Source organism: Oncorhynchus gorbuscha, linkage group LG02 (genome assembly GCF_021184085.1).
Source record: "Oncorhynchus gorbuscha isolate QuinsamMale2020 ecotype Even-year linkage group LG02, OgorEven_v1.0, whole genome shotgun sequence".
In the NCBI taxonomy this organism is placed as follows: Eukaryota; Metazoa; Chordata; class Actinopteri; order Salmoniformes; family Salmonidae; genus Oncorhynchus; species Oncorhynchus gorbuscha.
This window is the reverse complement of record NC_060174.1, coordinates 83,194,365-83,216,241: the sequence shown is the minus strand read 5'-3', so window position 1 is coordinate 83,216,241 and position 21,877 is coordinate 83,194,365. Positions and strand designations below refer to the sequence as shown.

Sequence of the window (21,877 nt, the reverse complement as noted above, 5' to 3'; positions counted from 1 at the left end):
TGAAGGGGTTACACATATATGTGTGTGTGGCAGGGAACAATATTGACCTGCACAGGGCAGTGCCTGGGCATCATAGCAGCAGTCTCCAGCCTCCATGGCCACCACCTCATCTTCGTTCTCCGTGTCACAGTCGATCTCACTGTCACTGCTCATACCTGGCAGCAGCACCACAGTCTGCTTATGGACAAGATGACCTGACAGACAGAAAGAGCGGGGGGCACAAAGGACAAGAGAAATCAGAGTGACAGAGAACGAGAGAGGCAAACAGAAAAGGGAGAGAAAGGGCACATGGGTCAACAAAAGAGGAGGCCGGAGGGACAGAAAGGAAAACAGCAGAAAGATAGAAAGAGGGAGAAAAGGTACATGCAACAGAGTGGGGGAACCACCAAGACCAATATAGCGGCATCTCCGAGGTAAGGGAAACACCATCACCGCCAAGAGCACAGCTCATCCTGCACAGGGCAGAATAGACACCTCTCTGTCTCTCTACAGACAACAACTCATCCCCAAGATCATTAGGGCTAAAACTGCAGAATAAACATCCTTTAAAATTCCCTTCACCAAGAAGATTTTAACTATACCTCCAGTATGGTATTAGATTACAGTATATTTTATCCACAGATAAAAAGTGGAGCTCAATCCTTACTGCCGTCACAATAGCATTCCTCCATAGAGGAGGGTCGAGGTAGAGGAAGAGGGGGGTTAGAGCAGTACGGCTCACTTTCATCAGGGCGTGAAGAGGGTCCCTCTGCCAGGGAGAGCAGTGACTGGCGGACCTCAGCCGTCTCCTCCAAGTCACAGTCCAGAGATCTGTCCCTCAGCAGGCCGGACCTAAGGGAGGTTGAGGTTGATTTGCCATTTGTTTAAACCACAAATTATATTGATTTCAATACATATGGGAATCATTTTCTTCATTTCTTTCTCACGGTACTGTAGGGATACTTTTGGCAAGAGAGTGAAAGCTAATAATTTCACCACTAGTTGCTGGTCTATTTCAAACCTAAACAGTTTGGAGAAAAGCTCACTCTCAGCCCTGCTTTGTCCGTTGGGAAAACCAATTTAATCCCAAAATAGGGAGGTGCATAAATTCATAAATTCCAGTCTAGTTAGCTAGATCAGCAGTAGTCCAAATAGGTTGGCACAGTAAAGTAATAAAACAAATCGTATCACTGTGGCTCAAAACAAATATAACGCCTAAAACAAATGGTTCAATCGGAGAGGCTTTGGCATGGGGTAAACACTTATCAAGTATAGTTTCAAATTATCATGTGCCCTTCTCCAAGCACCTGGACTATAGAAAAACTTTGTTTTTGAAGTGGGAAAATGTAACGGAATCGCCACTAATGCATAAGGGCTAGGGTTAGATTTAGGAACAGGGTGTTATAGTCTTACCCCATGGGCTGGGTTCTGGGTGGTGCTATGGTGGAGGTGGAGATGCCGTTGAGGCCCCCCAGAGCGTACAGATCAGCCCCGTAGAGCTGCTCCTGGTCGTGTTTGGAAATGCAGGGCTTGCTGTCGTAGCATGACGATGAGCTGCCCAGAGAAGGAGGGGAGCTGTGCACGCTGTGTGGCTTCAGGGATCCTACAGTATGACACAGCACAGGGAAACACTGGTCAGTCAGAAGTCATTCGCTTTTGGTGCAATGCATGAATGTTTTACAAATTAGTGTGACACGTGACAACCATACATTTGGGTACTTAGGTGGAGCCATGGCGGTGTGTCATCACTGGTGCAGGTCTAAACCCTGCTAACCCAACCTCTACCTGGGTTTACTACTGACCTTCTGATCCATTGGGGGTGTCCCTGGGGAAGAGGCTTTGATCACTGGACAACTCTTCACTGCTCTGGCCTCTTGACTCCTTCTCCACTCCGTCTGTAGCTCTTCTCGGGCCCAGCCTGCTGCCCTCCTGCTTGGGAGACAAGGCCTTCTTCCCTCCTGCCACACAAACCACAGTTGGACGAACATCTGACTGAGCAGTCGATAGCTCCCCAGTTGGCTGTTTAGAGTCAACCGTAGAAAGTGCTGTGAAATGCTATTCAATTCCACAGATTGTAGAGTGTATTGTGTACAGTGAAGGTGTATAGCACCAACAGGGTTGGGTAAGTTACTTTCTAAATGTAACCAGTTAGTTACCTCTCCAAAATTGTAAACTTAACTGGGGACACTAAAAGGCCACTAAAATGTGCAGTTTTGCCCCACAATATAATGCCACATATGTCTCAAGTTGAGGGAGCGTGCAGTTGGCATGCTGGCTGCAGGAATGTCCACCTGAGATGTTACCAGAGAATTTAATGTTCATTTCTCTACCGAAACCACCTCCAACATCGTTTTAGAGAAATTGGCTGTACGTCCAACAGGCCTCACAACCAATGTCAATGTTGTGGGATTATGGTATGGGCAGGCATAAGCTACGGACAACGAACACAATTGCATTTTATCGATGGCAAGTTGAATGCACAGAGATACCGTGACGAGATCTTGAGGCCCATTGCGTGCCATTCACCCCCCCCCATCATCACCTCATGTTTCAGCATGATAATGCACAGCCCCACGTCGCAAGAATCTGTATACAATTCCTGGAAGCTGAAAATGTCCCAGTTCTTCCATGGCCTGCATACTTATCAGACATGTCACCCATTGAGCATGTTTGGGATGCTCTGGATCGTCGTGTACGACAGTGTTCCAATTCCCGCCAATATCCAGCAACTTCGCACAGCCATTGAAGAGGAGTGGGACAACATTCCACAGGCCACAATCAACAGCCTGATCAACTCTATACAAAAGGTGTCATGCTGCATTTTTTTAAGGTATCTGTGACCAACAATTGAATATCTGTATTCCCAGTCATGTGAAATCCATAGATTAAGGCCTAATGAGTTTATTTAAAAATGGACCGATATTCATATATGAACTGTAACTCAATAAAATCTTTGAAATCGTTGCATATTAACTTTATATATTTGTTTAGTATAGTTAAATAAGAGAGCAGCAGTGTGATTCACATCAATGCTCCATGTAGTTATCAATAATAAGTGATACACGTATTGCCCGTAGGCCAGACCACTGCTGTCATCCTTACCTCCAAGTGTTTATTCAAATTGGATAATCTTTGGATCCCGACAGCAGCCTACAAAAGCCTATTCCTGCTCTTTTGCTGTGATCCACCAACACATTTGGTGTGTCATCATAGTGGTCTCTGACTTGTGGTCAGACTTGCTCAGGCGGAACAAACTTAAACTTGCCCTTTTTTTCAATGCTAATTTGAATGTCATTGAGAAAACAGAAAAGGTGTCAAAGATATTTTACATGTAATCTGTTACTCCCCAATCCTGAGCACCACTCACCAGAGTGACAGTGTCTAGAGGCCCCAGGTCCTTTCCCCATCAGATCCAGCTCTGTGGACTTTCTGCTGGGCCCCAGGTCTGAGTCTGCGTGGTAAGAGGGCCCCTGTTCCCCTGTGGCTCTGCTAGAGGGTCCTACCCTGGCCTCCCCCCGCGCCTCCAGCTGAAACTTGACATCCGTCATCTTACTGCGCACCTCAGCCATCTGGGCCTTGAGCCGGATCAGGACCCCTGAGTCTGGGGCTCCCCTCCTCACTGCCTGAGGCCGGCGCTCACCCCGCTCCTTTCTGGAGTGGACTTGGACTGAAGAGAGGTATAGAGGAGAGGGACAAGCGCGATGAAAAGATTAAGTGGCTATTAGCACTTGTCCTAATGTTTGTGACTGTGCCCTAGCTTGGCTACACAGTACAGAGTAGAAAAAAAAGATGTTGTATTGTCACATACACCGGATACGCCGTGAGAGAGACCACCTACCTTGGCTGTGCAACAGGGAAGCAGGGGGTCTGGGCTGAAGGCCCCATAGTGACTCCACGTTGCTGTGTTCCTTCAGGTCCAGTAGCTGGATGAGGATGACTGGGTCAATCTCCAGCAGACTGCTGTTGCTGCCAGCGGAGGAGAGACCTCCACCACGCCTCAGACACCTGGCCCCATGGTTAGAGCCTCCTGGGAGAGACAGGGGAGAGTCAGAGGTATGTTCAGAGATACATCGGTGAGGAGACAGTTGCAAAGGGGAATTGGAGACCAAAAGTGAACTATACTGGATGAGTCAACTGACGCTTTGAATAAGTTTGGAACAGGGCATAATGAATACTAGTTGCAAAAGGAAATCTTTATTTACTAGGTTTATCACACAGAGGAGCGCTGTGGCTGCTCAACAGCTCACACTCCATTATGAGTTACAGTAGGCCCATTTCAGACAAGATAACTCCTCCACAAACTCTAGCCATGTAGGGGCAGCAGGTCGCCTTGTGGTTAGAGTGTTGGACTAGTAACCGAAAGGTTGCAAAATCGAATCCCCAAGATGACAAGGTAAAAATCTGTCGTTCTGCCCCTGAACAAGGCAGTTAACCCACTGTTCTTAGGCAGTCATTGAAAATAAGAATGTGTTCTTAACTGACTTGCCTAGTTAAATAAAGGAAAAATACAAATTAAAACAGCTATGAGAGAGCAGTAGAACAATCATTAAGGTCTGCATACAATGAGCATTTGAGAAGGGGAGAGATCAGAGATTGGAAATGGCAGCGGGGACAATAATCCACTTTGCAGCCAATGTTTAATGAATAAATGTAAATAAACCAATATGGGGCATGTAATTATGGATATGTTCCTTTCAGAGGAGAGAGTCAGATAGTAAGTAAAAGAGACAGCCAACATGTCAGAGTTTAAGGGCGGCCAGTGCTGAATTGCTAAAGTTGAAATCAGTTATCAAAGTACTGAAGAGTAGGCTTCTAACAGGACACACTTCATGCATGCAAATCTAAGCATTGTTATGCAGCCCTTTACACTCCCCTTTGGTTGCGTTTTCATCCACTGAAGCTACCACCTTTCCACACAACACACTTAAAACGTTCCACATCAGCACCCATGACAAGTCATCACACTGACAATGAGTCATCGTCTTTAAGCCCCATTACACTAAAACACACACTAAAGAGAGATCTGATGAGTAAGATCGAGATATAACTAGATCAGAAAGAGGAGAGAAAGATGGCATACAGAAAGTGTATAGAAAGAAAAGGAGGGAGGGAGGGGGAAGAGAGAGAGAGACAAAGTGGAGGAGGAGGTTACCTGCTGCCCCTGCCACATCGTCAGGCAGTTCTCCCTCCTCCATCTCCAGGTTCCCACTGAACTCCACATCATTCTCCCCAGACCTGAGAACCAGAGACCATCAATATCTGGACTGGGAACAACATTGCTACAATGTCAGGGTCAAAATAAGAGTAAACCTTTAGCTGACAACTACCACTAAAACTGACGGATGCCTAAACCATGGCAACACATGAAAAAGGTCTACATATCATTTCAATTGATTGAGCTGATCAATTGGTTTCATTTGCCGATTTATTGTTACAAGAAATTACCATTTGGGGACATTTGGTTCCCTACGTGGGCCTCTAAGGATATAGAAACTGTGCACGTTCAATCAACCCCACTTAAGGAACATTCCGTTCCTTAGCCAATACTAAGGCCGGGAGATGACATTATGAGCCAACTAATAAATCAGCTTATGCAAGACCTTGGCTTGACCAGCAACTCAAATTAGAAAGTGTGTCCAGGACTCCCTAAATCACACAGAGAAGTGTTCCCTCATCAATAAGCTTCTTAGGGTGATTAGACACAAAGTGCTCCGTGTTAGAACAGACCAGCTATATACAGTGCATTCGGAGAGTATTCAGACTCCTTCCCTTTCCCCACATTTTGTTACATAGCCTTTTTCTAAAATTAAATAAAAAAATGTTTCCTCAATTTACATACAATACCCCATAATGACAAAGCTTAAAACTGGTTTTAGAAATGTTTGCAAATTTAATTAAAATCAGGCCTTTATGGTAGAGTGGCCAGATGGAAGCAACTCCTCAGTAAAAGGCACATGGCAGCCCGCTTGGAGTTTGCCAAAAGGCACCTCAAGGACTGACCATGAGAAATATGATTATCTGGTCTGATGAAACCAAGGTTGAACTCTTGGTATGAATGCCAAGCGTCACATCTGGAGGAAACCTGGCACCATACCTACAGTGAAGCATGGTGGTGGCAACATCATGCTGTGGGGTAGTTTTCAGTGGCAGGGACTGTGAGACTAGTCAGGATCGAGGGAAAGATGAACAGAGCAAAGTACAGAGAGATCCTTGATGAAAATATGCTCTAGAGCACTCAGGACCTCAGACTGTAGTGAAGGTTCACCTTCCAACAGGACAAGGACCCTAAGCACACAGCCAAGACAACGAAGGAGTGGCTTCGGGACAAGTTTTAATGTCCTTGAGCGGCCCAGCCAGAGCCCGGACTTGTACACAATCGAACATCTCTGGAGAGACCTGAAAACAACCAACCTGACAGAGCTCGAGAGGATCTGCAGTCAAGGGAGAAACTCCCCAAATACAGGTGTGCAAAGCTTGTAGCGTCATACCCAAAAAGACTTGAGGCTGTAATCTCCGCCAAAGGCGCTTCAGCCAAGTACTGAGTAAAAATTTAAAAAACTGAATATTTATATAAATGTAATATAATTAATTTTTTTATGTACAAAAATGTCTAAAACCCTGTTTTTCCTTTGTCATTATGGGGGTTGGGGTATTATGTGTAGATTGATGAGGGAAAAAAACAATTTAATTCATTTTAGAATAAGGCTATAACGTAACAAAATGTGGAAAAAGTCAAGGGGTCTGAATACTTTCTGAACGCACTCTCTCTACTGATGAACTGGATGGACAGTGCACAGCAATGTTCTCTCTGGAATGGTACAGCTTCATGACAAGTCATTCTGTCCTTTTAGCAGGGGACAAATGGCCCCATGGGATGTGCGTGCCCATTTGAGAGTATTCCAAGTAAGGTGTCCGTGTGTCTGCATGTACTTAATGCATGCTGGTATAAATTGTTCTGCTTAAGAAGGACCTGTACACATTCCTAGGTATGCCCTGGGGGAAAAGAGGGGATAACAAGGGAAACACAGCAGCTATTGTATCAGACTCCAGTACAACATGAGTCATATCTCCAGCAGAGCGTCTCACTCGCCACCGCACCACTCAGAGAATTTATAGACAGAGGAACGACGGAGCAACACATCCCAGAGCATCTGTCCAACCAGAGAAAAAAATTATAATAAGCCCTACCGGACCTACAGCAGTGAGTGAGTGAGTGAGAGAAGTGCCTTGTGGGCAGAGAGTGGGGATGTCAATTGACTGTAGTTTCCCCCTACAGACAAGGGTCTGTGTGTGTGTGTGTGTCTGTGTGTGTGTGTGTGTGTGTGTGTGTGTGTGTGTGTGTGTGTGTGTGTGTGTGTGTGTGTGTGTGTGTGAGAGAGAGTTCTCTATGTTGTGTGTATATATTTGTGCATCCATGTCTGTATGAATACGTAGGAAGCCCTTCTGTGAGTGTTTATGTATACGGTCCACATGTGATAATGTGTAGGTACTAGAGGTCGACCGATTATGATTTTTCAACGCTGATACCGATTACTGAAGGACAAAAAAAAGCCGATACCGTTTTTTAAATAATTTTTACATTTTTTTTTTTTAAATCGGCCATTTTTTAAAACAATTTATTTGTAATAATGACAATTACAACAATACTGAATGAACACTTATTTTAACTTAATATAATACATCAATAAAATGTGAGTCCTTCTGTAGCTCAGTTGGTAGAGCATGGCGCTTGTAACGCCAGGGTAGTGGGTTCGATCCCCGGGACCACCCATACGTAGAATGTATGCACACATGACTGTAAGTTGCTTTGGATAAAAGCGTCTGCTAAATGGCATATATTTATTATATTTTAAAATCAATTTAGCCTCAAATAAATAATGAAACACGTTCAATTTGGTTTAAATAATGCAAAAACAAAAAGTGTTGAAGTAAAAGTACAATATGTGCCGTGTAAGAAAGCTAACGTTTAAGTTCCTTGCTCAGAACATGAGAACATATGAAAGCTGGTGGTTCCTTTTATCTTAAGTCTTCAATATTCCCAAGTAAGAAGTTATGTTGTAGTTATTATAGGATTTATTGGACTATTTCTCTCTATACGATTTGTATTTCATATACCTTTGACTATTGGATGTTCTTATAGGAACTTTAGTATTGCCAGTGTAACAGTATAGCTTCCATCCCTCTCCTCGCTCCTACCTGGGCTGGAACCAGGAACACATCGACAGCCACCATCGAAGCAGCGTTACCCATGCAGGGCAAGGGGAACAACTACTCCAAGTGTCCGAGCGAGCGTTTGAACCCCACTAACTAGCTAGCCATTTCACATCGGTTACACCAGCCTAATCTCGGGAGTTGATAGGCTTGAAGTCATAAACAGCACAATACTTGAAGCATTGCGAAGAGCTGCTGGCAAATCACACTAAAGTGCTGTTTGAATGTATGCCTACCATCGATCAGTCAGACTGCTCTATCTAATCATAGACTTAATTATAACGTAATAACACACAGAAATACGAGCCTTAGGTCATTAATATGGTCGAATCCGGGAAAACTATTATCTCGAAAACAAAACGTTTATTCTTTCATTGAAATACGGAACCCTTCTGTATTTTATCTAACGGGTGGCATCCATAAGTCTAAATATTGCTGTTACATTGCACAACCTTCAATGTTATGTCATAATTACGTAAAATTCTGGCAAATTAGTTCGCAACGAGCCAGGTGGCCCAAACTGTTGCATATACCCTGACTCTGCGTTCAATGAACGCAAGAGAAGTGACACAATTTCACCTGGCTAATATTGCCGGCTAACCTGGATTTCTTTTAGCTAAATATGTAGGTTTAAAAATATATACTTCTGTGTATCGATTTTAAGAAAGGCATTGGTGCCTATGGTTAGGTACGGTCGTGCAACGACTGTGCTTTTTTAGCAAATGCGCTTTTGTTAAATCATCCACCGTTGGGCGAAGTTGGCTGTCTTTGCTAGGAATAAATAGTCTTCATACAGTTTGTAACGAGCCAGGTGGCCCAAACTGCTGCATATACCCTGACTCTGTTGCAAGAGCAGTAACACAATTTTCCTAGTTAAAATAAATTAATGTTAGCAGGCAATATTAGCTAAATATGCAGGTTTAAAAATATATACTTGTGTATTGATTTTAAGAAAGGCATTGATGTTTATGGTTAGGTACACGTTGGAGCAACGAGAGTTCCTTTTCGCGAATGCGCACCGCATCGAATATATGCAACGCAGGACACGCTAGATAGTAATATCAACCATGTGTAGTTAACTAGTGATTATGATTGATTGATTGTTTTTATAAGATAAGTTTAATGCTAGCTAGTAACTTACCTTGGCTTCTGACTGCATTCGCGTAACAGGCAGGCTCCTCGGACTGTTGGAAAGAACTCCACGAGGGTCACTATTTGCCCTAGGTACCACTGCCGTCAACGCAGTCAGTCTAGCCACAGTCAAGAGGAATGTTAGGGAGATTACTGAAGAGATGCCACTTATCCAGCAGCAGATGAAGGCACAGGCCCTCAGGTTGCAACATGTGGGAAAGTCTCTCCAGGACACTATTCTGGTGGTCAACACATACGCTACTCTCCTGAACAAAACTATCCTGTCTGTAGGAAAGCTAGCAGAGGTCATGAACCATGAATATGCCTATGTCCAATTGGTTCGATTGTTACTGGAGGATTTTCTCTGTGAAGTTAGATCTTCTATGGACCACTTGGCCATGAATAGAATCCCCTCATATCTAGTGCCCCTCTCAATGGTGCACAACATATTGACCTCAGCTACTTCAACCACGATAAGGCCATTACAGTCACATTTGGCTTGTAGTCTGGGGTCGGCCATCACAATACAAGTTGAGGTTGATCGTAATGAAGTGGGATTTCTACTGACGTTGCCGGTTGTTGAACTGGAGAATATCTATTGATTGAGAACTGTTTTCAACTTTAAGATTTTGTCACAACAGTATCCACGTAAAGATTGCCACGCCCCCAGTTGTAGCTTACCAGGAAAACAACCCAGATTTCTCTCACCCCTAACCTGTTAATGTGTACTCTAACCAAAGATGTCCACTGCCACTGTCCTAGCAAACCGTTTGTCAGGGATAACACTGAGCGTCTTTGTGGTATTAAAGCTATCACCAGCGAAGAACGCTGTAGAGCCAAACGAACAGCCAGGGATGGGGCCACCACTACACAAGTGGAGGTGATAGGGAACCGATGGTTGGTCAACATCGCGTCCGACTATGACTTGGGCGGCAGGGTAGCCTAGTGGTTAGAGCGTTTGACTAGTAACCGAAAGGTTGCAACCCCAGAGCTGACAAGGTACAAATCGGTCGTTCTGACCCTGAACAGGCAGTTAACCCACTGTTCCTAGGCCGTCATTGAAAATAAGAATTTGTTCTTAACTGACTTGCATAGTTAAATAAAAGTTAAAATAAAAAAATAAAAACTTACGAACACCATGACTCCATCACCCAATTGAACCTGTTTTTGTTAAGGTACCAGAGGGGGCGATTGTTCACATAGCTCTCTATCAACTTCCCAACGACAGGATAGACACAGAGACTGAAATGCCGGACGCTTTTGTAAAACGTTCTCTTGAGTTACCACAAGCCATTCAAAACCAAATCCAGTAGGAGGGAGCCATGACTGTTGATCTTAGCGTAGAAGATGAGGCACTTAGTTGACCCGACTGACTACAGACCAAAAGATTGGTCTGTCACCCGCTCTTGGACGGTGCCGGACAGTATCCTGACTGTTACCATGATCCTTGGTTTTATTTGCACCTACTATGTACACAGGCGCACACATGCAATGGAAGACCTAATGAAGTCTTCTACTAGGATCACCCGTGGGACAGAAGCGATCCCGATTTTTGGAAAGTTGGCAGTAGATCCTGAAACCCCCTAAGGGGGTCCAGTCCCAGCCTCCTCTCCCGAACTCGCTAGGTCAGCCCAGTAATATGCCCAATGTAAGCTTTGTCCTTCAGGGGCCAAGTTGTTCCAAGTGCCTTAACTACCCACCTGCAAGTAGGATCACCCTAGACATGACAGAGACAATGCCATGATAGTGTCATTTAGCCAAGACCTTGGACATGTATAGAACATAGTCCAAATGAGATGATTACGGTGTGGTAGACACATTTTGTATACATTTATTCCATTATTTTGCGTTTCATTTCCTTTGACACTTAGGAAGCAGTAGAGCCCCAATGCCGCTCGTTTGGAGAGGAAATGTAATGATGTATTGTGTGAGTGTTGTGGATTATTAACGTCTGCCAAGTTACTGCCTAGGTCCACTAGCCGGGATAACCGGGCCGGAACACAGAGCCACTGCCGGACCTCCCAGGTCCATTTTGGTGGTGGTTCTTTGGAATGATTCTGCATGTTGCAACCCACCATAATAATGACCATCGGATGTCCTGGTTTCACCCAGGGTGAACCACCAAAGGGGGGGACTGCTATGATGATCCAGAAACCAGGACATCCGATGGTCATTCTTATGGTGGGTTGCAACATGCAGAATCATTCCAAGTTGAACCTACCAGAGGGGGATAGTCATGACTGTCCTGATCAGGTCAGGTTACAGGAGACCACAACCCTACAGATTCTCTCTCCACCCCAACAGAGGAGAGATCTAGGGGTCTGAAGATGTGGGGGTTTTATGACCCCTCACGCCCCTGGTAAATCTTAGGCCACAGACAAATTCCTTTTGTCCTGTTACTATGGAGAACCAGCCTCAGAACATTAAACATGAAATAAAGGGACTTTGGAATAATGGTTTCTGTCAGCCACAACGGTGGTCATGACGATAGATTGAATATGAAAATGTATGTCATTTTTGTTTTGTTATTAAAAGGTTAATAGATGACGTTATTACAAAAACATTGTAACGTCAACAGTTTACCTAGTACAGTGGGGCAAAAAGGTATTTAGTCAGCAACCAATTGTGCAAGTTCTCCCACTTAAAAAGATGAGAGGCCTGTAATTTTCATCATAGGTACACTTCAACTATGACAGACAAAATTAGGGGGGGGGAAATCCAGAAAATCACATTGTAGGATTTTTATGAATTTATTTGCAAATTATGGTGGAAAATAAGTATTTGGTTACCTACAAACAAGATTTCTGGCTCTCACAGACCTGTAACTTCTTCTTTAAGAGGCTCGTCTGTCCTCCACTCGTTACCTGTATTAATGGCACCTGTTTGAACTTGTTATCAGTATAAAATACACCTGTCCACTACCTCAAACAGTCACACTCCAAACTCCACTATGGCCAAGACCAAAGAGCTGTCAAAGGACACCAGAAAAAAATGTAGACCTGCACCAGGGTGGGAAGACAAAATCTGCAATAGGTAAGCAGCTTGGTTTGAAGAAATCAACTGTGGGAGCAATTATTAGGAAATGGAAGACATACAAGACCACTGATAATCTCCCTCGATCTGGGGCTCCACGCAAGATCTCACCCCGTGGGGTCAAAATGATCACAAGAACGGGGAGCAAAAATCCCAGAACCACACGGGGGGGACCTAGTGAATTACTTGCAGAGAGCTGTGACCAAAGTAACAAAGCCTACCATCAGTAACACACTACGCCGCCAGGGACTCAAATCCTGGTCTGCTTAACACATGAGGAAATAGACATTTGCAACATGATGATGTCACAATAACAAAAGCGAATCCATGGGTTTGACTAGTCAGATTCGCAGGTATTTGAGCAACTGAATCTCCACTACTAGGCCTATCTGCTTGTCTGTTTGTTTAGCGGAGAATCAAATATGTTCCCTGTGACAAAACCTGCTTAAAGCGGTGACAATCATAAAGTAAAAACACAACCTCCCGAAATTCCCCTGATAGCTAGGTGCAAGGGGAGAGAAAGGGGCCAACAAGCTGGCTGACATCTTTCCGTGGTCAGATAAAACAAATGTAATGTTCACTAGTCTGTAGGCTAATAACATCATATTTTAGGCCTACATTTAAACTAAGCTACATCAACAAATTGTGTGGTGACAGACATTTTCAGTTGATTAAATTGTGACAACTACAACAAGAAACCATTAGATTCCTGTCCATATTTTACGCTGATGTTATGTGCTTTTAAATAGCATTTCCGGTTTGAATGGGAATACCGTGATAGGGTTGCAATTTTCCCAGGAAAGATAATTGGTTGATTTTCTAGAAAATATTCAACCCTAGTGTATGTGTATGAGTGTGCGTGGTTGGAGCTGGAGAGCTTCGTGTTGTTTTTTTGCACTCAGCCAGGCAGTATGAGGAGCAGTGATGACTCACTGATGGCTCATCTGGTGAGCTCACAGTGAGGGGGTGGAGAAGAAAGAGAAAGAACATGTTAGACTAAGGCTCCAGCAACAGCCCTTCACTCCACACACACAGTCTCTTCGGGCTCAGGGGTTTGAAAACACGTTGATGAAGTACACATACACGACTCATATCAAAACTACACTCTTTCTAACTAGCACATTCCAGGTTGGGACAGAGGGACACCAAAACAAGTCATTGTAATGATAAGATCGATGTAATGATCGAGAGCATCCTGACCGATTGCATCACCGCCTGGCATGACAACTGCTCGGCATCTGACCGTAAGGCGCTACAGAGGGCAGTGAGTACGGCACAGTACATCACTGGGGTAAAGCTTCCTGACATCCAGGAGTTATAATATTATACAGTGTCAGAGAAAGGCCCCAAAAATTGCCAAAGACGGCAGTCACCCAAGTCGGACTGTTCTCTCTGCTACTGCACAGCAAGCGGTACCGGAGCGCCAAGTCTAGGACCAAAAGGCTCCTTTAACAGCTTCTACCCCCAAGCCATAAGTCTGCTGAACAATTAATAAAATGGCCACTGGATTATTTACATTGACCCCCCATCCATTTGTTTTTACACTGCTGCTACTCGCTGGTTATTATATATGCAGTCACTTTACCCCTACCTACATGTACAAATTACCTCAACTAACCTGTACCCCCGCACATTAACTCAATACCGGTACCCCCTGTATATAGCCTCTGTATTGTTATTTTACTTTAGTTTATTTGGTAAATAATTTCTTCTCTCTTTTTTTACTGCATTGTTGGTTTAGGGCTTGTAAGTAAGTATTTCACAGTAAGGTCTACTACACCTGTTGTATTCGGAGCATGTGACAAATAAAGTTCGATTTGAGGATGTGGATATAATTCCTGCATTTCCCCCCCTCCAAATAATTGGGGGACTAAAACTAGAGAGAAAGCTCTGTGGTTAGGAGTGACAGTGGCGCTAGGTCACTCACATGGTCTCCTCGTCGATGTCGTTCTCCTCTGTGTTGCTCGTTGCCGTGGAGCTGCCCGAGGTGCTGCTACCATCCAGAGGGTTCACCTCCTCGTCCCCCGTCAGACAGTCCACTTCCAAGTCCCCATCAGACAGCTCCTGACCACACCACAACGTTAGCGCAGCATTTACATAAAAGCATTTCGTGCTTAACCTCTGACAAAGCTTTTCCTACTCTGCTGTGTTTGATCTTCATCTGATAAAATGGTGCATGCTTAAAATCCCCATCAGACAGCTCATAACTATACTTGAACATTAATGTAACATTAGCGCAATGTTCAGACAACATGCAGCCTAGAGCTCAGCTGCTGACACAGCAAGCATTTCTCCTCTATTGTGCCCCATCTCCCTCTTGAGACACCTTATGATAATGCATGCTGAGGTCAGCCCTTAAGTAGGACGAGAGACATTTTAGGTGGAAAAGGGGCAGAATGATTAAGTGTTTCTGAAATCTAATTTTGTCCAGTGCTATAGGCGGGTTGTTTTTATAATGCCATTCATTTTCATCTGAGAAATATTATATGCTTCCTGGATTTTTATGTAACAATGTTTCGACCCCAGTGGTTATGTGAATACAGGGGAGCAACTTTCACTGGGGATGGGGGGGATACTTCCCCCCCCCCTCACAATTTTAAATTACATTTTTGTCCCCCCCCCAGTTTTATCATTGGAATGTGATACAAAACGAGGCAACGGTGTGCTTTAGAACCCTGCGGACGTCTCCGAGCGAGCGGTGTATATATATATTATATCCTCTCCCATTTCTAAAACCAAAGCTGCTCCCCTGTGTAAATACAAAGGAGACTATCGTATCCACACAACATTTAACTGTTTCGACCATTGGGCCGGAGACCTACATAGCTATAAAACTTAAGAGTTTCTAATTAGTGTGTTTGGGTACTATGATCATGTGTTGCGTGCACCATCTTGAATCACAAATATGAACCAATACAGGGTGAACCTCTGTGGTCATCATGAATATGGATGAATATGATGACAAAGTGCTAATGTATGAGTGACTCACATTGGAGTCATCGTGCTGGGTCTTCTCCTCCTCCTCCTCCTCCTCCTCCTCCTCGTCCTCTTCCACTTTGGTCTCAGTGGCAGTGGTCTGGCAGCCATCCTCAGCCATGGGATCTTTCCCTGAGCGGGAGTCTCTCTCAGAGGTCGAGGTGCCCAGGCGCCGGTCAGGAGGGGACGAGCTACGAGACTTTTGCCTACGGAACAGCTCAATGGCCAGCCTCTGACAACATGGAGAAATAATTTGCAATGAGTTAACGCAAATCATTTTAGTTTAGATTAATTAGAGATTAATTTGTGGTGATCTAAAACCCACACCTCTTTGAGGTTGTTGATCTGCTGGATGTAGCTGGACTGGGCTGACTCCAGCTGGCTGATGTACCAGTACTGGTCTCTGCACTTCTGGAAGAAGGTGGGCGAACGCACCTGATACCTGTTCAGGGGAGAAAAGTCAACTCAGCAGTCAAAAATGACTCCAATGAAGACACTAAACCCAGAGTTAGAAATGGCATCTTTCTCTCTATTAGTATTAGTGGTAACCTGAGGACCAGGGTGTCAGTCTGCATGTTGAGGTAGCCCTCGCTGGCCAACAGGTCCAGTCTGAAGAATCGATTGTAGCCCCAGCACTCCCCCACCTCAAAGTCTGATGCAAACTCCCTGATGATGTTCTTAGTGGGGTCACTGGAGGCCTGATGGACCATCTCCACACGGTACTCATATCTATAGACACAGAAAATACACACGTTGAAGGTGACATAAATTCAAATGAAAATGACAATAATTTTACAAAAACATACTTTGAGGTTTCAGGGAGTCCTGCAGATAGTTCCAAGAAAACGGACAGATAGTTGCCGCGCACCACACCGTTGCCATCCTGAATGGAAAAACAAACACACAATATAGCTGCAAGCAGCAAGCAGGGGTTCAAGCTGGATCGGATTTCTCTCTAGAGAAACTGTGCAAATGTTCACATTGAGTTGACAGAAAACTGAACAAAATGGAATTCAAATAATTTAATCGACATCGGTCAATTTTGGTTAATTGAGCAGCACCAGTTCTCAAAGTTAAATACTTTACACGTCTTCTTCTCCAGAACCAAATGGACCGATTGGTACATAGCATCTATGTACCCATGTCTTCAAATCCTATATTTTCCAGGACTCCAGCTAAAACAATATGGCCGCTTTAAAAAATATATATATATTTTTTTTCATGCAAGCTCATTGGCTATGAGCCAATGAGCTTGCATTAATGTTTTTTCCTGTCCAACAGCGCTACGATGTGGCCAAACTGAACCATAATTTACAGCTTAGCTAGACTCATATCCCTGAACATGTATGCCAAATTTCATCACTCTGACTCAAACAGATCAAGAGATATAAACATGTGCCCGTTAGAGCATCATCATGTGGTCGATTTGAATGTGCTTGCATATATTTGGGACATATGTACCAAGTTGTTACAATACGATCATCAGTGTCTGATTTATATGCATTTATGTGCCAGACCATGCCCACAATAATGTTTATTGGTCAGTAGCACCATGTTGTTTGACATGCTAGTCTGGAAAATATTCAGTTGAGACCTTGGTCCATAGATGCCATGTGAAGGTTAATCCAGATGGTCCCAGAGGATATGTGATTTAAGTGTTTTTCACAAAATTCAAAATGCTGTAAAATCCATTATGACGGACCTGCTGGGTCCTTGACGCAAATTTGTTCCTTGTGAGAAGAGGGACCTATGCACTGAATTTCAGGACCCTAGGTTATATGGGGTGAGGCGCATTACCTTTCAGAGTATGCAATTTCAAGTGCCTGTTATAGCACCACCTTGTGGCCAATTGGCATTTATCATCATGTCAAGTTGCACCCTCTACCTTACCATCTCACAGGAATTTGCATGTTACATTTTCCCTGTAAGAAGAACCGGTATAATAATAATAAACCAGAAGAAACCAGTCACTGCTTGAACCCATAATTATGGTGAACATTAAACCAGAGAGTTTTTCACAATCTCCAATATTGACAACTTAGTTGTGATAAAGGTGACATATCAAATCTAGTAGTTAGAGTAAGATACGATGAACATAAGAGATCATTAGTAGTTTAGTAGCAATTACTACTAAGTATTAGAGAACACACAATTGTTGGTGTCTACTCACTGGATAAACCTTGAGTCTCCAGCAGATGCCAGATATCTGGAGTGGGGGGCTATAGACGGGATCTGCCCTCTGTCTCAGGGTGCTGTAAGGACAACGCAACACACAGGCAGAAAAACAAGTCAGATAAGAGGAACCCATTCATTAAAAAATACAATTTCAACTGCTTCTTGGTGAAGTGTCACAACGAGAGAGAAATTGCTCATCATGGGCCGACGTGTCCCTGGTTGCCTTAATTAGCAGCTGAAACATAAGCACTTAATCAGAGCCTTGGACCTGGCAACCCCAAATAAAGTATGAGCAACCCAATGGGGTACTTTGTACTATTTTCCAAGAAACAGAAGCTAAAAGATGTTTTGTTTGATGTTCAAAGACTGTCGATTTCTATGCCTTGTGCATACACAAGCTCATATCCAAACAATTTCAAGACTACCTGAAGTTGGCCAGAACAAAAGTGCTTGAGTCATAGGCAGGAACCAGCTCACTGTGGAGAGAGAAAGTTGTTCCGTAATTACACTTCTCAATGTCATGAAATATCCATTAAAAGCATAACAATATCTTGCTGCATTATGAATAATCCAAATGGAAATGTATATCTAACCATACAAAATTGAACATCTATATCTAAAAGTGGATCCTCTTTTCTCGACAATTTAAACAATTTAAAACATTTAAAAAACACAGCTACAACAGTCTAAAAAGAGGGTCCAGAGCATTTTTTCTTACATTTACATTTAAGTCATTTAGCAGAGGCTCTTATCCAGAGCGACTTACAAATTGGTGCATTCACCTTATGACATCCAGTGGGACAGTTAAATCAAGCTCTCTAGTCACAGGATCTGTGGTTTAGTACAGTACCTAGAAAGGTGTGCAGGTACAGTAATGGTTTAGTGAAGTAGGTTTAGTTAGTATGTTACCTGGTGAAGTCGGGGGGGACTGGAGTGGTGACAAAGGACTGCATGGGCTTGCGGTGAACCTGCTGGAACATCAGCAGGATCTCTGGGCTCTTGGAGATCAACTCGCTCTTACTGCAGGAGCGCAGCTGTAGGGCAGAGAACCACACACAATTGAAGAACTTTGCAGAGCAACACCTGACCACCACTCCCCCTTCACCCTCACTCTTAACACATCGCATTTCACTGGAGGCATGACGCACTCAAGGTAAAGTTTGACAGGCGATGAAAAAGCCTAGGTTGTGACTTCAGAGAGGTGAATTCATAAGAAAACACATGTGTGAAGGTTTGAGAACAGCTGATAGTCATTTGAGGAAAGACAATGTAAAAAGCATTACAAGACCCTAAGAAAAGTCTTGAAAGATATACATGGCAGAATGTGTGAACAGTTGAAGCCAGGACACCCATTCTCTCAGGGCACTGGTGACCATTGAATTTAGGCTGTTTTGAAATAAAAAAATCTCTGGCCTGTGAAATGGCCAGGATCATCAAGCTCTTGTCAATCGTTGACTCATCTCACCATAAAATCTTGGTGTTTTTCACAAGTTTCAAATCAGGGAGAACGCACCTGGTTTCTTAAAGTTTCAAATCAGTTTGCTCAGAAAACAAAAAGTGAATATCAGTAGTCTGAAGTTGCTTCCTATCCTTTTCTCCCTTTCTTTATCTGCACTGATGTGAAAGAACTGGACAGGTGAAAGCACATTGTGGTCATGAACATCACTGCTTTGACCATCCTGTCTGTTCAGGGCAAGTGCAGATGAAGAGGATATGAAAAGACAGAAAGCCTCTAGACAATTGGTGGCTCAGTGCCTCCTCTCGCTCAGCTTCCTGCTACCCAGAGTAGAGGTCGACCGATTATGATTTTTCAACACTATTGGAGGACCAAGAAAAGCAGATACAGATTAAAAATGTATTTATTTGTAATAATGACAATTACAACAATAATGAATGAACACTTTTAGTTTAATTAATATAATACATTAATAAAATCAATTTAGCCTCAAATAAATAATCAAACATGTTCAATTTGGTTTAAATAATGCAAAAACAAAGTGTTGGAGAAGAAAGTAAAAATGCAATATGTGCCGTGTAAAAAAGCTAACGTTTAAGTTCCTTGCTCAGAACATATGAAAGCTGGTGGTTCCTTTTAACATGAGTCTTCAATATTCCCAGGTAAGAAGTTTTAGGTTGTAGTTATTATAGGACTATTTCTCTCTATACCAATTGTATTTCATATACCTTTGACTATTGGACGTTCTTATAGGCACTTTAGTATTGCCAGTGTAACTGTATAGCTTCCGTCCCTCTCCTCGCCCCTACCTGGGCTCGAACCAGGAACACATTGACAACAGCTACCCTCGAAGCATCGTTACCCATCGCTCCACAAGAGCCGCAGCCCTTGCAGAGCAAGGGGAACAACTACTTCAAGTTCTCAGAGCGAGTGACACCACCGATTGAAACGCTATTAGCGCGCACCCCGCTAACTAGCTCCGGAGTTGATAGGCTTGAAGTCATAAACAGCTCAATGCTTGAAGCATAGCGAAGAGCTGCTAACAAACGCACAAAAGTGCTGTTTGAATGAATGCTTACGAGCCTGCTGCTGCCTACCACCGCTCAGTCAGACTGCTCGATCAAATATCAAATTATAGACTTAGTTATAATATAATAACACAGAAATACGAGCATTAGGTCATTAATATGGTCGAATCCGGAAACTATCATTTCGAAAACAAAACGTTTATTCTTTCAGTGAAATTACGTAACAGTTCCGTATTTTATCTAACGGGTGGCATCCATAAGTGTAAATATTCCTGTTACATTGCACAACCTTCAATGTTAAGTCATAATTACGTAAAATTCTGGCAAATTAGTTCGCAACGAGCCAGGCAGCCCAAACTGTTGCATATACCCTGACTCTGCGTGCAATGAACGCAAGAGAAGTGACAATTTCCCTAGTTTAATATTGCCTGCTAACCTGGATTATTTAACTAAATATGCAGATTTAATAAAATATACTTCTGTGTATTGATTTTAAGAAAGCCGTTGATGTTTATGGTTAAGTACATTCGTGCAACAATTGTGCTTTTTTCGCAAAGGCACTTTTGTTAAATCATCCACCGTTTGGCAAAGTTGGCTGTCTTTGTTAGGAATAAATAGTCTTCACACAGTTCGCAACGAGCCAGGCAGCCCAAACTGCTGCAAATACCCTGTCTCTGTTGCACAGAACGCAAGAGAAGTGACACAATTGACCTAGTTAAAAGATATTCATGTAAGCAGGAAATATTAACTAAAATATATAATTGTGTATTGATTTTAAGCAAGGTGTTGATGTTTATGGTTATATAATAATCCGTTTGGTGAAGTAGGCTATGATTCAATGATAAACACCGCATCGATTATATGCAGGCACCGCATCGATTATATGCAATACAGGACAAGCTAGATAAACTAGTAATATCATCAACCATGTGTATGTAGTTAACTAATGATTATGTTAAGATTGATTGTTTTTTTAAGAAAATATTTTTAATGCTAGCTAACCTTACCTTGGCTCCTTGTTGCACTCGCATAAGAGGTATCCAGCCTGCCATGCAGTCTCCTCGCGGAGTGCAATGTAATCTGCCATGATCGGTGTCCAAAAATGACGATTACCGATTGTTATGAAAACGGCCCTAATTAAATCAGCCATTCTGATTAATCGGTCGACCTCTAACCCAGAGTGCTGTGCGGTGTGGCGTGCCAGACTGCCACCGAAAACACTCACTTCCCACTCTCCTCCTAAAGACCTGCCTCCACAAACCACAAGACAACACAGTATGTCCTGCAAGAAATACACCCTCTCAAGCAGGTACAACACATTCCAATCCACTTGTAGTGCTACCTACAGCATTCCTGGTGTTAAATATTTTTTAAATGGTGCAAGTCCACATACCTGATGTTCCACCTCCTGCAGGAGAGACTCCAGTAGCTCAGTCTCTTGGGTGAGGGAAGTCTTCTGACCTGTTGGGAGAGGACATTTTCATATAAAAATAATATTTTAGTGACATAGAAGGGCATTACAGTGACAAGAGAGAAACACAAATGGTGTCATGAAATTTGCATACCCATGAGGGTGATGAGTTTGTTTTTGAGCTGGTTGTCGAGACGGGCAATCATCATCTCTACTGCATTACGAATCTCTCGCACTCGCTCGTCTTTGGCCCCTCGCACTGCTTCCACGTTCCTCTCCTGAGAGAACCCGAAAACATATGTTGAATTAAGGCAGACGGTTGCGGCATTATAATGTATTTTGGTGGAACGGTAACTTCATCTGTCATCTCAGAGGGATAGAGTGGAGGAGGCATCCCATCACAACAGAGGCAAATTAGCTGTAGTGCCCTTGTGCCATCTAGTGGCAAAATTCAGCAGTGTGCAGTAGTGATATTGA

At 43.3% G+C, this 21,877-nt stretch overlaps 1 protein-coding gene across 2 annotated transcripts in view; it reads right to left on the bottom strand.

Moving 5' to 3' along the window:
* The window catches only part of LOC124011193 (E3 ubiquitin-protein ligase TRIM37-like), a 38,445-nt gene that overhangs the window by 2,765 nt on the left and 13,803 nt on the right, over positions 1 to 21,877 (bottom strand). Inside the window, exons 8-24 of one of the 2 annotated variants that reach the window (XM_046324307.1) lie at positions 21,555 to 21,678; positions 21,383 to 21,450; positions 18,415 to 18,539; positions 17,931 to 17,981; positions 17,501 to 17,582; positions 16,137 to 16,213; positions 15,880 to 16,059; positions 15,658 to 15,772; positions 15,344 to 15,562; positions 14,282 to 14,418; positions 5,132 to 5,214; positions 3,818 to 4,006; positions 3,347 to 3,646; positions 1,782 to 1,937; positions 1,393 to 1,582; positions 647 to 831; positions 48 to 194 (exon numbers count right to left, since the gene is read on the bottom strand). In XM_046324307.1, the coding sequence (XP_046180263.1) occupies positions 48 to 194; positions 647 to 831; positions 1,393 to 1,582; positions 1,782 to 1,937; positions 3,347 to 3,646; positions 3,818 to 4,006; positions 5,132 to 5,214; positions 14,282 to 14,418; positions 15,344 to 15,562; positions 15,658 to 15,772; positions 15,880 to 16,059; positions 16,137 to 16,213; positions 17,501 to 17,582; positions 17,931 to 17,981; positions 18,415 to 18,539; positions 21,383 to 21,450; positions 21,555 to 21,678 (2,428 nt within the window). The remainder of the gene's footprint in view (positions 1 to 47; positions 195 to 646; positions 832 to 1,392; positions 1,583 to 1,781; positions 1,938 to 3,346; positions 3,647 to 3,817; positions 4,007 to 5,131; positions 5,215 to 14,281; positions 14,419 to 15,343; positions 15,563 to 15,657; positions 15,773 to 15,879; positions 16,060 to 16,136; positions 16,214 to 17,500; positions 17,583 to 17,930; positions 17,982 to 18,414; positions 18,540 to 21,382; positions 21,451 to 21,554; positions 21,679 to 21,877) is intronic. The other variant, XM_046324313.1, reaches the window with a different exon arrangement.